The following is a 17,500-nucleotide window of genomic DNA, read 5'->3' as shown; positions in this document are numbered from 1 at the left end:
CGCCCGACATCACAAATGCGTCTGAATAAACATTGCCGGACAACAAATAGAGACTCGGACATTGCTTAGAAAATATTTTTGACAAAATCGTCGTCGTTTAAAGATCCGTTCTCCATGCTAGCATGGGTTGGACGGTTCGACTGGGGATCTGGGAAGCCAGGAGGCTGCACCAGGCTCCAGTCTGAACTGGCAGAGTTTCTACAGCTGGATGCCCTTCCTAACGCCAACCACTCCGTGAGTGTAGTGGGTGCTTTTTACGTGCCACCTGTTTGAATAAACATTGCCGGACAGCAAATAGAGACTCGGACATTGCTTAGAAAATATTTTTGACAAAATGTGTTTGAATAAACATTGCCGGACATCAAATAGAGACTTGAATATTGGTGAGAAAATAATTTTCCTTTTTGAACCTTGTATATAGTACGCACTAGGGATTTTGACCTTTAAATTTTTGGGGGAAAATGCGGATTATACTTGAGGATTTACAGTATAAAATTTCAGTGGTCTTTTTTCAGGACAACGTATAATAACACTGACAGCCAGTCATAGTTAATCTTTACCCAGCAGTGGTAACTGGCTGTCTACCCATGGTTAATATTTAGCAAACAGAGGTGTAATATAAAATGAAAAAAAAATATAGTTTTCATCTTCCTCTCTCTCTCTCTCTCTCCTTAACCACAACAACTTTTCAAAGTTAATTATTCTAACTGTACCTGGATGGTAAGAAAATCAATTCAGTGTTTGGCAGCAAATATAAGTATTTTTGCAAACAAAATACATCTACACACATGCCCACACACATACACACACACATATATCTATATCTAACAATTATACACACACACAAACACAGAAAGAGTATTAGATATATAAGTGTGTCCATAGGTGTGCATATATACATACATACATACATATATATATATATATAATATATATATATACACACATATATATATATACATATATACATACAAACATATATAATATATATTATATATATATATACATATACATTTAACGAACTCATTTGACTACAGACATTCATGTATGCATACAAACTTTCACACATACACACAGATATATGTGTATGTATGTGTATCTATATATATATATATATATATATATAGTATATATGTGTGTGTGTGTGTGTGTGTGTGTGTGTAGGTAAATATACATATATGCATAGACACACACAAATACATACCCATACCCATATACAGTATTCTCATCTAGTCACACATATACATACACATACACACATGCATGCACATCTGGCAATCTCTTTATGCACCACAACCACCACCACCACCACCACAACAACAAAATGAACATCTGGCACCTACCTTGAATTCCATGCTGACCCGGGCAATCTGAATGGCTGGGTCGAGTTTGTCTATGTACAACTGATAAGTTAACCATTCGTAACCCCTCAGCGTTATCTTCGTCACACCTGGTTAAATAGAACAGAATGGAGTGATTAGTGACGGTCCGTGGCAGTAACCCTTCCCTGTCCCAACAAAACTGATGATGAAATCAAATGTTAACCCCTTACCCAACGATTATTTTGAAAATAAATGTATTTTTTCAGACATATTTTTTAATTGTTTTATTTTACTATGTTTTGAATGGTGATTTTGAGGTATATTTCAAATCTTATTTACTATGAATTTTAATTCAATAATATTGATTTTAAATTACCGCTTTGGGCAGAAACGAGTTAACCCGTTTTTAGACGAAGGAACTCGTTTGCTGTCGATTTTGGCGAGTCTATCTTTTGACGAGTTAACTCGCCAGAGATAGAAAAAAACGATTTCGGTCAAAACGCATATATTCGTTTCTGCCGGGTAAGGGGTTAAATTGGTGGTTCTTAACCCTTTCGTTACTGTATTTGTTTTGAGATGCTCTGTGTTTCTTTCAATTATTTTAAATATAACAAAGAATTTAGTAAAATAACATCGTTATAATTAAGCTGGTTTTAGGAACATATATTGTGACTCAGGTTTGGTGGAAGGTTTAAATTCAGAACTTTTGAAAACCAGATATTTGTACTAAAGAGCCAGAGCCGGTTTCAGTCGGGTTGGTAACGAAAGGGTTAATGGCGGCTCCCAGGGCCCGTCTGCAGCCCTCAAGCATCCTTCTGGCGACCTTCAACAGTCTTACTGCAATAAATTTTGATTTCAAATTTTGGATCAAGGCCATAAATTTCGCGGGGAGGGTGGGGGTGTAAGTTGATAACATCAACCCCAGTGCATAACTGGTACTAATTTTATCGACCCCGAAAGGATGAAAGGCAAGGTCAATCTCGGCAGAATTTGAACTTAGAGTGCAAGGAAAAAATGCCTAACTTGCATTTTACTTTTCCCGAGGGTTGCACAAGAATATAACGGATTTATGGGAATGAGAGATTTAAACAGAGAAATGATGCCCCTGGGAAGAGAAGGTGACACACTTCACTTTTAGCATTCACACTGATCAGATCAGGCCCAAATATTTTAACTATTTTATGCCCAAACTAACCACATCCTAAATATTGGGCCTAATTATTCCATCCATTTTATGCCCAAACCAACCACATTCAGCCTCTCACACCTACCCTACAATGACATTCTAATAAAGAAAAAAAACACTGGAACGGCTATTGGGAGGTAACTGCAGATTTGCCTGGGTGCCAGGTTTTCTTTCCCATCCCAGTTTCGAAAAAAACAGATATTTTGATGTGGTGTGAAAGAAAGAAAGTTGTAAATATAGTCGAGGTAACGGTTCCTCACGAAGATAATATGGACACCGCTCGGGCTCGAAAATTGAACCGTTATGAAAACCTCCTCGAGGAATGTGAAGACGCAGGCTGCAAAGCGGAACATTTTCCTATCGAAGTCGGATGTAGAGGGTTTGTTGGACACAGCGTGAGACGACTGTTGTTATCGCTAGGCCTAACTCATCGTAAAGTCAATACCACCATGACTGATATCCAATCTACAGTGGAGAAGGCTAGCCACTGGATTTGGTTAAAAAGAAACGATGAGCGATGGCTAGAAGTATATTGAGTTCTTCATAACCAGCTGATCTAGCAAGCGGGACCTCATATCAGTGAGGGGGGCCGGTGCGCATTGATGCCGTCGAGAGGTAGGCCCCGAAACGGCGCGCATTCTCTCCTGATGACCCCATACACTTGCTAGCTTCCGATATATGGAGCTTTTAACTGGTAGCACTTGCATGTGCAAGTTGTTTGCAAGACATATAATGTATGATTGATTCAAAATAATGTGAATAAGATTTACATCTGACATCAATCCCAGTGTTCAACTGGTACTTAATTTCTTGACCCCGAACGGATGAAAGGTAAAGTTGATCTTGGCGGAATTTGAACTCAGAACGGAAAAATGGATGAATTGCAGCAAAGCATTCTGCCCACCGTGCTAACGATCCTGCCAGTTCATCACCTAACATAGAATGCCATCTATATACTTCTAAAAGTCTGTGATTGTTTGTGATCTTGTCTGGAATTTAATTCAGCCAAACTAGAGCATAATGGGAAAATAGTCTGAAAGTTACCCGTGAAATGTGAATACAAACGGAATGAAACAGGTTTTGCATAAATCAGACCACAGATTCCCAAGCTATGCGCTTTCGTGGGGTTTGTTTCCACAAACTTAAGCAATGAAATCGGGAGTTACTTCCTTTTACTGTGAACACCTTTATAAATAGCCAAACCGGCACAGAACGGGAAAATACTATGAAAGTAAGGTCCTGTTGAAATGTGTAAACAAACAGAATAAAACAAGTTTTGTGTAAATCGGACCACAGATTCCCAAGATATGCGTTTTCGTGGGGTTTGTTTCCACAAACTTATAGGCACAGGAGTGGCTGTGTGGTAAGTAGCTTGCTAACCAATCACATGGTTCCGGGTTCAGTCCCACTGCATGGCATCTTGGGCAAGTGTCTTCTGCTATAGTCCCGGGCCGACCAATGCCTTGTGAGTGGATTTGGTAGACGGAAACTGAAAGAAGCCTGTCGTATATATGTATATATATATATATTAATATATAGATGTATGTGTGTGTGTATGTGTTTGTCTCCCTAGCATTGCTTGACAACCGATGCTGGTGTGGTTATGTTCCCGTCACATAGCGATTCGGCAAAAGAGACTGATAGAATAAGTACTGGGCTTACAAAGAATAAGTCCTGGGGTCGATTTGCTCGACTAAAGGCGGTGCTCCAGCATGGCCGCAGTCAAATGATTTAAACAAGTAAAAGAGTAAAGAGTAAAAGAGTAATGAAATCGGGAGTTACTCCCTTTTACTGTGAACACCTTTATAAATAGCCAAACCGGCACAGAACGGGAAAATACTATGAAAGTAAGGTCCCGTTGAAATGTGTAAACAAACAGAATGAAACAAGTTTTGTGTAAATTGGACCACAGATTCCTGAGATATGTGGGTTTTTTGGGGTACCTTGAACAACTGGTGTCCCAATGGGTCACATGTAGTTCAGTTAGCATTAAAAACAAACAAACACATCATTAAAATCTCAAAAGCTACAAGGGAACACATGATTAATTCAAAAGAATGTAAATAAATAAGCATTGCCTTTGACAGAATAATCCGAATGTGAAAAGGTTAATTCCAAGGAAATTTAATTTCAATTTTTTACAATATTTCATGATTAGACTTTATTTAGCATTGATAAGGTGGCAACTTGAATTACTCTTACTCTCTTTTACTTGTTTCAGTCATTTGACTGTGGCCATGCAGGAGCACCGCCTTTAGTTGAGCAAATCGACCCCGGGACTTATTCTTTGCAAGCCCAGTACTTATTCTATCGGTCTCTTTTGCCGAACCGCTAAGTCACGGGGACGTAAACACACCAGCATCGGTTGTCAAGCAATGCTAGGGGGACAAACACAGACACACAAACACACATATACATACATACATATATACGACGGGCTTCTTTCAGTTTCCGTCTACCAAATCCACTGACAAAGCTTTGGTCGGCCCGAGGCTATAGTAGAAGACACTTGCCCAAGGTGCCACGCAGTGGGACTGAACCTGGAACCATGTGGTTGGTTAGCAAGCTACTTACCACACAGCCACTCCTGCGCCTATATTAGCAGACCGGACAAAATACTTCGTGGCATTCCATCCATCTTTGGGTCCTGTGTTCAACTCATACCAAGGTTGATATTGTCTTTCCTCCCTTTATTCCTTTCGATACCAACCCAGCTGGAACCAGTTGAAACCGGCTCTGGCTCTGTAGTACAAATGTCTAGTTTTCATAAGTTTCGAATTAAAATCTTCCACCAAACCTTAGTCACAATTTATGTTCCGACACTAGCTTAACGATAACTAAGTTATTTTACTAAATTCTTTGTTATATTTAAAATCACCACCACCACAACCACCACCACCACCACCACCAACAACAACAACAACAACAACAACAAACACCACCAGACAATACCACCATCACTACCACAGCCGCTACAACCACACGAATACCACCACTACCACAACTACCACCATTACTACTACTACCACGATCACCATCACTACTACTACTACCACCACCACCACCACCACCACCACCACTATCACCACCACCACAACTACCACTACCACGATCACCATCACTACCACCACCACCGCCATCACAATCACCACCACCGCCACCACCACCAACAACAACAATAACAACAACAGCAACACTACTACATCAACAAACACCACTTGACAATACCACCACCACTACCACTACAACCACACTAATACCACCACTACCACAACTACCACCACTACTACTATCACCTTCATCACCACCACCACAATGTTCTATCACCATCATTGTCACCACCACCACCACAACTACCACTACCACGATCACCACTATCACCACCACCACCACAACTACCACTACCACGATCACCATCACTACTACTACTACCACCACCACCACAACTACCACGGTCACCATCATTACCACCACCACCGCCACCACAATCACCACCACCACCCCCACCATTATCCCCCCACCCCCGCCGTTAATCCAAATATTTCCAATACTTGAAAGAAAGCCAAAACTCTTGCAAAGACTTTTTGTCGTTTCGTAAAGGTTCTGGGGAAATAATTTGAAGGGAAGAAAAAGAAAAACAAAGCAAATAAAACGTCTGTAATTAGGGCGAGGGGTGAGAGGAGGGGCCGTTCCGACGAAAGTTTGGGAACGGAAGGGGGGGGGCGGGCGGGCGGATGGTGGCGTGGGTCAGGCTGGAGGTGGGAGGTTGAAATGCATTATTTCGGCTAGAGACGTTTCTATGGTTACTACCCTGCCCACCTCTGTGCTACAAGCCACATTGGACCATCACCACTGCATTCACATCACATTGTCGCTATTGGCAACACGTCGCAATGTGCCGCGCTGCACTGCAAATAACCGGGGACCGAAGCGCCACTGCAACACGTCGTGTCATGTCGCTACCCTCCCACCAACCGTTCATCCACCACCCCACGACGGCACCAGACCACCATCACTAACCACCAGCATTGCTAAACCACCCCATGTGTGGCGACCCCCGCTGGCTACACCATTACATCATCATCAGCATCATCATCATCATCATCATCACCATCATCTTCATCACCACCACCATCACAATAATCATCACCATCACCACTATCGTCACCTCCACCACTGCCACCACCACTAGCATAATCATCATCATCATCACCCTCATCATCATCACCACCATCATCATCACCACCACCACCACCACCATCATCACCACCACCATCACCATCATCATCATCACCACCACCACCACCATCATAATAATCATCACCATCACCACTATCGTCACCTCCACCACTGGCATAATCATCATCATCATCATCACCACCACCACTACAACCAACATCACCACCCCACTGTTACCATCACGCTATTACATCATCATCGCCACCACCACCACCACCACCATTACTCCCACACCAGAACATTAAGATCACACCACACTTCAACAGCACCTCTCCATGCCATGCCTCCCCACACTGCTTGCACAAGGCCAACACCACCATCACCACCACCAGCACAACCACCACCACCACCACCATGCATCTGCACTATACCAGACCGGAGAAACCATATATCTATCGCCACCACCGTCACCCCCACCACCACCACAACCACTTCCACCACTACTACCATAACTGCACCACATCAGACCAGACCACACATCACCAATACCACCACTACCACTACCACCACGCTAAACCGAGATACAAAGCCCAGCTGCGTAAATGTTAGCAATTATCTTAGGTTAGACAAAGAGAAGTCAAGATGGAACGAAACGGGGAGGAGAGAAGAGAACACGTCATTACACACACACACACGCACTCATACACACACACACACACACACGCACTCATACACAAACACACACAAACACACTTGCACACTTTCTGTCTCTTGACTGTCATGACATCCACAAAACAACACAAATTAAGAAACAAAATTTTGGACACATTCACCCACACCAATGTGTGGGCGTTTATAAATTGTGTATGTATGTGTGTGTATATCTAAATATACACAGGAGTGGCTGTGTGGTAAGTAGCTTGCTAACCAACCACATGGTTCCAGGTTCAGTCCCACTGCGTGGCATCTTGGGCAAGCGTCTTCTGCTATAGCCCGGGGTCGACCAATGCCTTGTGAGTGGATTTGGTAGACGGAAACTGAAAGAAGCCTGTCGTATATATGTATAAATATATATATGTGTGTGTGTTTGTTCCCCTAGCATTGCTTGACAACTGATGCTGGTGTGTTTACGCCACCGTCACTTAGCGGTTCGGCAAAACAGACCGATAGAACAAGTACTGGGCTTACAAAGAATAAGTCCCGGGGTCGATTTGCTCGACTAAAGGTGGTGCTCCAGCATGGCTGCAGTCAAATGACTGAAACAAGTAAAAGAGTAGAGTAAAAAGAGTATATGCGCACAAACATTTCTTTCTCTCCTTGTTTTTTCTGTGTCCCTTTCTGCAGAAGAGCATAGGCTCGAAACGTAAAAGACTTTTTTCTATTCCTGAGCGCTATACTAATACATCTGTTTGTTTTGTACACCACCTGTCTTCGTCTTTTGTTTATTTTCGTAAAATTTCCCAGACCCCAGTTGAACCATCCAACCCATGCTAGCATGGAAAGCGGACGCTAAACAATGATGATGATGATATATATATATATATATATATAATATATTTATCTTTATTAATTTTTTATACTTTTGATACATATTTAAAATAATATAAATTAATTAATTTTACGTATTGGCTTATGTTTTTCATTGGTTGATTTGCCTAATAGTGGTTTTATCTCTAATTTAATATAATATAATATAATATAATATATTTATACTATAAAATTGGATTTAATCCTAAATCTGATTTTTCCCTGTAAGTTTGGATTTATTCCCTAATATTTTATTATATATATATATATATACATAAACGATGATGATGATGATGATACAGACAAATAATCGCCTCGTGCCTATATGCAAGTCCTTGGCTTTCTGCTGAAGAGGCAACGCCAGTCGTAAATAAATTTATGTTATTTACAAAAGATTGCTGAAACTATGCATAGTCCAGAAAGGAGAGGGTAAACGTTTTTATCTCTCTTTCCATTTCAGAATTACAACTATTAGTGGTTTGCAGTTTGGCTGCTCTTTCTAGTGAGTCGGATGTTCTATTATGGTCATCCCTTATATGTTTGAATGTATAATACATAGTCTATTGACTATCTTTTCATTCTCACTTGACCGCTGGTAGCAGAGAATTTTTTCTAGAATTTCTTGCTACCCTAAAATTTATTAATATATATATATAGGCGCAGGAGTGGGTGTGTGATAAGTAGCTTGCTAACCAACCACATGGTTCCGGGTTCAGTCCCACTGCCTGGCATCTTGGGCAAGTGTCTTCTGCTATAGCCCCGGGCCGACCAATGCCTTGTGAGTGGATTTGGTAGACGGAAACTGAAAGAAGACTGTCGTATATATGTATATATATATATATATGTGTGTGTGTGTGTTTGTCCCATCTAGCATTGCTTGACAACCGATGCTGGTGTGTTTATGTCCCCGTAACTTAGCGGTTCGGCATAAGACACCGATAGAATAAGTACTGGGCTTACAAAAGAATAAGTCCCGGGGTCGAGTTGCTCAACTAAAAGGCGGTGCTCCAGCATGACCACAGTCAAATGACTGAAACAAATAAAAGAGTAAAAGAGAGTATATGCACACAGACATATATACACACACACACACATGCATACATATGCATATATACGTACACACACATGCATACATATACACAAATATATATACACACACACACATTTGTGGGCACATATATATATATATAATATATATATATATATATGTGTGCACACATACATATAAATATATCTGAAATATATAAAGATATCTGATAGTGCCCAATAGAATTAATTTGGAAACTGGAGCCAGCAGAGTTTACTTGGTGGTCCATTTTGGCTGGGAGGAGAAAGGGGAGGGCGTGGAGAGCAGGGGTGGTGGTGTTGCAGGGGAGCAATGGGCTGAGAGGCGGGGAAGGGAGGGCAGTGTTGATGGCCATGTTGCGTGTGTGTATGTATATATATATATATCAATATATCTTTTCTCTCTTTTTACTCTTTTACTTGTCTCAGTCATTTGACTGTGGCCATGCTGGAGCACCGCCTTTAATCGAGCAATTCGACACGGGACTTATTCTTTTGTAAGCCCAGTACTTATTCTATCGGTCTCTTTTGCCGAACCGCTAAGTGACGGGGACATAAACACACCAGCATCGGTTGTCAAGCAATGCTAGGGGGACAAACACAGACACACAAACATATACATATATATGACGGGCTTCTTTTCAGTCTCCGTCTACCAAATCTACTCACAAGGCATTGGTCGGCCCGGGGCTATAGCAGAAGACACTTGCCCAAGGTGCCACGCAGTGCAACTGAACCCGGAACCATGTGGTTGGTTAGCAAGCTACTTACCACACAGAGGAAACTTTCAGATTATTCCCCCCCCCCACACACACACACGCTTCCAGTCATGGCAACCACAAGCAACCCTCCCACATCCCTGCTACTTTATTATTCACTGGAATTTTGTCTGGTGCAGAGATGAGTCTGTCAGTTCAACAGCCATTTTCGGGACGGTGGCGAGGGTGGGGTGGTAGTAAAGTCAATTACCCCCCCCCCCTCTCCCCAGTATTCAACTGGTACTTACTTTATCAACCTTAGAAAAAATTATAAGAAATGTCAACCGCGATGGAATTTGGATTTTGTCTGGCATGCTGACTACCCTTCCAACCCATAGCCTTAATAATAATAATAATAATAATAATAATAAAACTGAGCAAATAGTGGCTGTGTGGTAAGTAGCTTGCTTACCAACCACACGGTTCTGGGTTCAGTCCCACTGCGTGGCACCTTAGGCAAGTGTCTTCTGCTATAGCCTCGGGCCAACCAATGCCTTGTGAGTGGATTTGTAGACGGAAACTGAAAGAAGCCTGTCGTATATATGTGTATATATATATATATATATATATATATTATATATATATATATATATATAATATGTAAGTGTGGTGTATGTTTTGTGTGTCTGTGTTTGTCCCCCCACTATCGCTTTTACAACTGATGCTGGTTTGATTATGTCCCCGTCACTTAGCGGTTCGGCAAAAGAGACCGATAGAATAAGTACTGGACTTACAAAGAATAAGTCCTGGGGTCGATTTGCTCGACTAAAGGTGGTGCTCCAGCATGGCCACAGTCAAATGACTGAAACAAGTAAAAGAGTAAAAGAGTAAAGAGTAAATCTTGAAATGGAAATCAGCAAAATGTGGAACCTGAAGACTAAAACAATGCCTGTTGTCATAGGTGCCCAGGGAATGATAGCGAAAGGGGCTGATTGCTACCTAACTCAGATACCAGGAAACCCCAAAATGGCAGAAATTCAAAAGATAGTGCCCATGGGAACTGCTCATATCCTACGCAAAATACTTTCTATGTAATCTCAGGGTTTAAAACAAACATAATTTTGGTTTTTTATTTTAGACATTCACTAGTACAACACCAAAAAAAAAAAACCAAATACATGGCACACTAGGCATAACAACAATGTGAACTTCCAACCCTGTTGTCTCTTGAGGTCTCTGGGTGAGACTTGGAGCCAACTTGTACAAATATAAAGCAAAAGTCAAACATAGAAAATAATAATAATAATAATAATAATAATAATGATGATGATGATAATGGGCTGTGTGGGAAGGTTCTTGCTTACCAGCCACATGGTTCCAGGTTCATTCCCATTGCGTGCCACCTTGGGCAAGTGTCTTCTACTATAGCCTTGGGCTGACCAAAGCCTTGTGAGTGGATTTGGTAGACGGAAACTGAAAGAAGCCCATCGTATATATACATATATATACATTCATATATATATATATATATATATATAGTGTAATAAATAAAATATATGCATACAAACATATATGTACGTACCTACATCTACATGTATATATACATGCATATATAAATATATATACATGAGTACAGGACACCACAACTAGACGTAGAACTCAACGAGAAACGAAAACGGAAAAACCATTTTTTTACAACAGAAAAACAGAGTACAGGACATCTGTACTCTTTTTCTGTTGTAAAAAAATGGTTTTTCCGTTTTCATTTCTCATTGAGTTCTACATCTAGTTGTGGTGTCCTGTACTCATGTATATTATATTTATATATGCATGTATATATACATGTAGATGTAGGTACGTACATATATGTTTGTATGTATGCATATATTTTATTATTACACTATTGTCTGACAGCGCCTTCGCGTCGGGTTTGATTCAATCGTTCCATCTTATTCTCCCAGTAGTTTTATATATATATATATATATATATAATATATATATTTATATATATATGTATGTATATATATAATCATGTGATCACGTGACTGACCAGACCATCAGATGTTGTTACACATCGCTGGTCACAATGCGTTCGCATTGTTTTAGCCTTCAAATGACACCACCCCGCTGGCCAAATGGCAGGCCACGTATGCAAGCTGGCATATATATATATGTATATATATATATATATATGTATATATTATATATATAGATGTAATATATATATATATATATATATATATTGTATATATATATATATATATATATATATATACATATATATATATGTATATATACATTATACATATATGTAATATACATATACATATAGTATATATACATATACATATATATATAATATAGATATATATATACATATATATATATATATATTGTATATATGTATGAGATATGTATATATATAATAGTATATATATTAATATATATATTATTATATATATATTATTATATATATATGTATATATGTATATATATATATATATATATTATATATAATATATATATATATATATAGTATGTATAATATATATATATGTATGTTGTATGTATGTGTTTGTGTGTCTGGTTGCCCCCGCCCCCCCAATCGCTTGACAACTGATGCTGGTGTGTTTGCGTTCCTGTCACTTAGCGCTTCGGCAAAAGAGACCAGCAAAATAAGTCCCGGGGTTGATTTGTTGGGGGGCTAAAGGTGGTGCTCCAGCATGGCCGCAGTCAAATGCCCGAAACAAGAATAAAAGAATACTAGTTCTCACCTTCTTTCTCGCAGAGTTCCCCTTCGTAATCCGTGCCAAAGCACTCGCATGTGACGTGGTCATAGTGGTTAATACACGTGCTGTTATGTTGGCAGGGATTCTCCTCTTCGTCACACTGATGGTGGCACCCCTCTGTCACATTCTGCGACGCCTCTATGGGTACGTGAATATAGTCCCCATCGGAGTTCTCATACATCAGGTCCTTCAGGCAACCAATAAACGAGATAAAGTCAGAGCTCTGAGGTACATCAGTGCCTGGAAGGATAAAGAGAAGGATAAATGATAAAAGAATGAGAGAGAGAGAAGAAAGAAAATTATGAAGGAAAAAAGAAGGAAAGAGAATGAGAGGAAAAAGGAAATTATGAAAGAAAATTATGAAGGAAAAAGGAAAAAGAATAAAAAGAAGAAGAAAATTATGAAGGAAAAAGAATGAGAGGAAAAAGGAAATTATGAAGGAAAAAGAAGGAAAAAGAATGAAAAAGAAGAAAGAAAATTATGAAGGAAAAAGGAAAAAGAATAAAAAAGAAGAAAGAAAATTATGAAGGAAAAAGAATGAGAGGAAAAAGAAAATTAAGAAAGAAAAAAGAAGGAAAAAGAATGAGAGGAAGAAGAAAGAAAATTGTGAAAGAAAAAGGAAAAAAAAATGAAAGAAGGAAAATATGAAAGAAAAAAGGAAAAAGAATGAAAGAGAAGAAAGAAAATTATGAAGGAAAAAGAAAATTATGAAGGAAAAAAGAAGGAAATAGAATGGAGGAAAAGGAATTATGAAAGAAAAAACGAAAAAGAATGAAAGAGAAGAAAGAAAATTATGAAAGGAAAAAGGAAAAAGAGTGAAAGAGAAGAAAGAAAATACGAAGGAAAAAGAAGGAAAAAGATGAGAAAAAAGAAAACTGTGAAAGAAAAAGAAGGAAAAATGATGAAAAAAAAATTTTGAAAAAAAAAAGGAAAAGAATGAGAAAAAAAGAAAATTATGAAAGAAAAAAGAAGGAAAATGAATGAAATCATAACTTCTTACATAAGCAGAAGACTAACAATTTGATGTGGGGGTGGGGAGAGTTGATTATGTGAACCCCAGTTCATGACTGGTACAGTATTAATGATTACCCTGCCCCAGGAAATATGAACAGTAATGATATCCTTGGTAAGATTTGAACTCAGAATGTAAAGAACCACAGCAAATTCTGTAAACTGTTTTATTCAATACCTCAACAGGTCAAACAATGGAAGCACTCCGTCGGTTACGACGACGAGGGTTCCGGTTGATCCGAATCAACGGAACAGCCTGCTCGTGAAATTAAAGTGTAAGTGGCTGAGCACTCCACAGACCGTGTACCCTTAACGTAGTTCTAGGGGATATATTCAGCGTGACACAGAGAGTGACAAGGCCGGCCCCCTTGAAATACAGGTACACAGAAAACAGGAAGTAAGAGTGAGAGAAAGTTGTGGTGAAAGAGTACAGCAGGGTTCACCACCATCCCCTGCCAGCCTCGTGGAACTTTTAGGTGTTTGCGCTCAATAAACACTCACAACGCCCGATCTGGGAATCGAAACCGCGATCCTATGACCACGAGTCCGCTGCCCTAACCACTGGGCCATTGCGCCTCCACACAGGTCAAACAATGGAGCCAATAAGAATGGTTTCAAATCTTGGCACCATGCCAGCAACACACAAACAGAACTCAGAACACAAAGGACAAACAGAATGCTGAGGAGTATTTGCCACCTCACTGCATCATCATCATCATCATCACCATCGTTTAATGTCCGTTTTCCATGCTGGCATGAGTTGGACAGTTTGACTGGGGACTGGAATACTGCAGGATGGTCATGGATGGAACGTTTTTAATCGTAGATCTGCTGAATCAGGACTGACCTGGGGCTGAACAATAACAACAAAGAAGGACACATTAAACAATGTAGTCCTAGAAAGACTATGCCTGAAGGAAAGACAAGATGGTCAGAACTGGAACGTCTGAGATCATAGGTCTGCTGGATAAGGACTGACCTGGGGCTAAATAAGGAAGAAATACACCTTAGATAATGTAATCCAAGATAAATGTTGTCTGATTAAAAGACAGGATGGTCAGAACTGGAACGTCTGTGATCATAGGTCTGCTGGATAAGGACTGACCTGGGGCTAAATAAGGAAGAAGTTCACCTTAGATAATGTAATCCAAGATAAATGTTGTCTGATTAAAAGACAGGATGGTCAGAACGGGAACGTCTGTGATCATAGGTCTGCTGGATAAGGACTGACCTGGGGCTAAATAAGGAAGAAATACACCTTAGATAATGTAAGCCAAGACAGATGTTGCCTGATTAAAAGACAGGATGGTCACAGCTGGAACATCTATCATAGGTCTATGGGATCATGGCTGGTTGGAAGCACTCCGTCGGTTACGACGATGAGGGTTCCGGTTGATCTGAATCAACGGAACAGCCTGCTCGTGAAATTAACGTGTAAGTGGCTGAGTACTCCACAGACACGTGCACCCTTAACGTAGTTCTCAGGGATATTCAGCGTGACACAGAGAGTGACAAGGCCGGCCCTTTGAAATACAGGTACAACAGAAACAGGAAGTAAGATGAGAGAAAGTTGTAGTGAAAGAGTACAGCAGGGATCACCACCATCCCCTGCCGGAGCTCGTGGAGCTTTTAGGTGTTTGCGCTCAATAAACACTCACAATGCCCGGTCTGGAATCGAAACCGCGATCCTACGACCGCGAGTCCGCTGCCCTAACCACTGGGCCATTGCGACTCCACTGATCATGGCTGACCTGGGGCTGAACAATAAAAACAACAACAACAAGGAGGGTAACATTAAATAATGTAGTCTTTGATACTCTATGTCTGAATACATACAGGATGGTCACAGTTGGAACGACTTTGATCATAGGACTACTAGATCAGGACTGACATGGAATTACACAACAACAACAACAACAGCAACAAAAACATCCATACCTCCATAATATATAGAAGATGGTAAATGTTCCCACTGTAAGGCATTTTGGCGGATCAAAGGTTCAAAGGCTTTGAGCTCCCCCTGCTGGGAAGTGTAGGAATCTAATGATACAGCAAATCCGCCAGTATTGATATCCATGTTCAATTCAAGCTTGTGCCAATCATTGTCATTTAAATCTGAAGAAGAGGCAAAAATTTATTCATTAATATTTATTAGATAAAAATTATAATAAAAATGATTTACTACAAAAGGCCAAATGTTTCACACAAGACAATATTGAAAAATGAATGAATTATATTACTCTTGATGACTAAGTGACCCAGGAGTCCTCTAAATGAGAATATTTTCTTGTATGTAAGTGGCTTCTTAAATATGAGTGTGTGTGTGTTGCATATTTGTGCATCATTATCGTTTTTATAACAGCTTTTTGTATATATGCATGTGTGCATGTTGTCTGCATCTGCAGTTGAGTGAACAAAAGTGCAGTGGGTTGAAGGTTTTTTGGGTTTTTTTGTTTCTTCTGACGAGAAATCATTTGGAGAGTTTGTGCCGAAGGACTGCCACAGAATGCATCAAACAGTATGGTTACCATGGAAACATTGAAGAATGGATAGGAAACAGAAGAAAAAATATATACATATACATCATCATCGTTTAACGTCCGCTTTCCATGCTAGCATGGGTTGGACAGTTCACCTGGGGTCTGGGAAGCCCAAAGGCTGCACCAGGCCAGTCAGATCTGGCAGTGTTTCTACAGCTGGATGCCCTTCCTAACGCCAACCACTCCGTGAGTGTAGTGGGTGCTTTTTATGTGCCACCGACACAGGTGCCAGACGAGGCTGGCAAACGGCCATGCTTGGATGGTGTTTTTTTTTGTGCCATCGACACAGGTGCCAGACGACGCTGGCGAACGGCCACGCTTGGATGGTGTTTTTTACGGGCCACTGGCACGGCCACGATCGGATGGTGTTTGTTACGTGCCCAAATAAAGGATGGATCTTTACCCTTTCAACGGCAGATCGAGAAATTAATTTTTTGTAACTAAACACTTTCAGACACTTCGGACACTGGTAGAATGTGTCATATAAAACATCTTTTACTCTTAGCATTTTTGAGAAAAGTTTATATATACAAAGTTATTTCATGTTAAAGTTGTCGTATTTCGGTAATTTCAACCAATCAATGACGTGTATTCAGCTGAATAAAATTACTGCCGATGTTTGTCAACAATATCTTCCGGCAGTGTGTATTTCGTTTGTCACTGTTATTTATGACATAGTTCGTGCGTTTGTACTGGTTTTAGCTTTAGGGTTTTAGGGTTAGGGTTAGGGTTTTAGGGTTAGAGATTTAGGGTTAGGGTTAGGGTTTTAGATTTAAGGTTAGGATTTTAGGGTTAGAGTTAGGGTTTTAGAGTAGGGTTAGGGTTTTAGGGTCAGGTTAGGGTTTTAGAGTTAGGGTTAAGGTTTTAGGGTTACGGTTAGGTTTAGGGTTAGGATTGGGATTTTAGGTTTAGAGTTACAGAAAAAGTGAAAAAATGAAGAAATTGGAGGGGAGGGGTGGAATGGGGGCAATAAAGTCTTTCTGAAAATAGTAGCTGAAAACAGGGAAAAAAAAAACTAAAAGCAGTAGAAATGTACAAATGATTCCCAGACCGGGCGTTGTGTGTGTTTATTGAGTGAAAACACCTAAAAGCTCCACAAGGCTCCGGCAGGGGTGTGGGTGATCCCTGTTGTACTCTTTCACGACTCTTTCTCCCACTCTTTCTTCTGTTTGGCCTGCTCGCT

General features: G+C 40.1%; 1 protein-coding gene across 1 annotated transcript in view; it reads right to left on the bottom strand.

The window, feature by feature from the left end:
* The window catches only part of LOC115230827 (contactin-associated protein-like 4), a 76,226-nt gene extending 60,329 nt beyond the window's left edge, over positions 1 to 15,897 (bottom strand). The window contains exons 1-3 of the mRNA XM_036499835.1: positions 15,716 to 15,897; positions 12,752 to 13,006; positions 1,344 to 1,450 (exon numbers count right to left, since the gene is read on the bottom strand). Coding sequence (XP_036355728.1) covers positions 1,344 to 1,450; positions 12,752 to 13,006; positions 15,716 to 15,854 — 501 coding nt within the window. The 5' untranslated portion in view covers positions 15,855 to 15,897. The remainder of the gene's footprint in view (positions 1 to 1,343; positions 1,451 to 12,751; positions 13,007 to 15,715) is intronic.
* Between the last annotated feature and the right edge of the window lie 1,603 nt (positions 15,898 to 17,500).

Source organism: Octopus sinensis, unplaced genomic scaffold, assembly GCF_006345805.1.
Source record: "Octopus sinensis unplaced genomic scaffold, ASM634580v1 Contig16474, whole genome shotgun sequence".
Taxonomy (NCBI): domain Eukaryota; kingdom Metazoa; phylum Mollusca; class Cephalopoda; order Octopoda; family Octopodidae; genus Octopus; species Octopus sinensis.
Note: the sequence above shows the minus strand (reverse complement) of the source record. Positions and strands in the feature narration are given on the sequence as shown.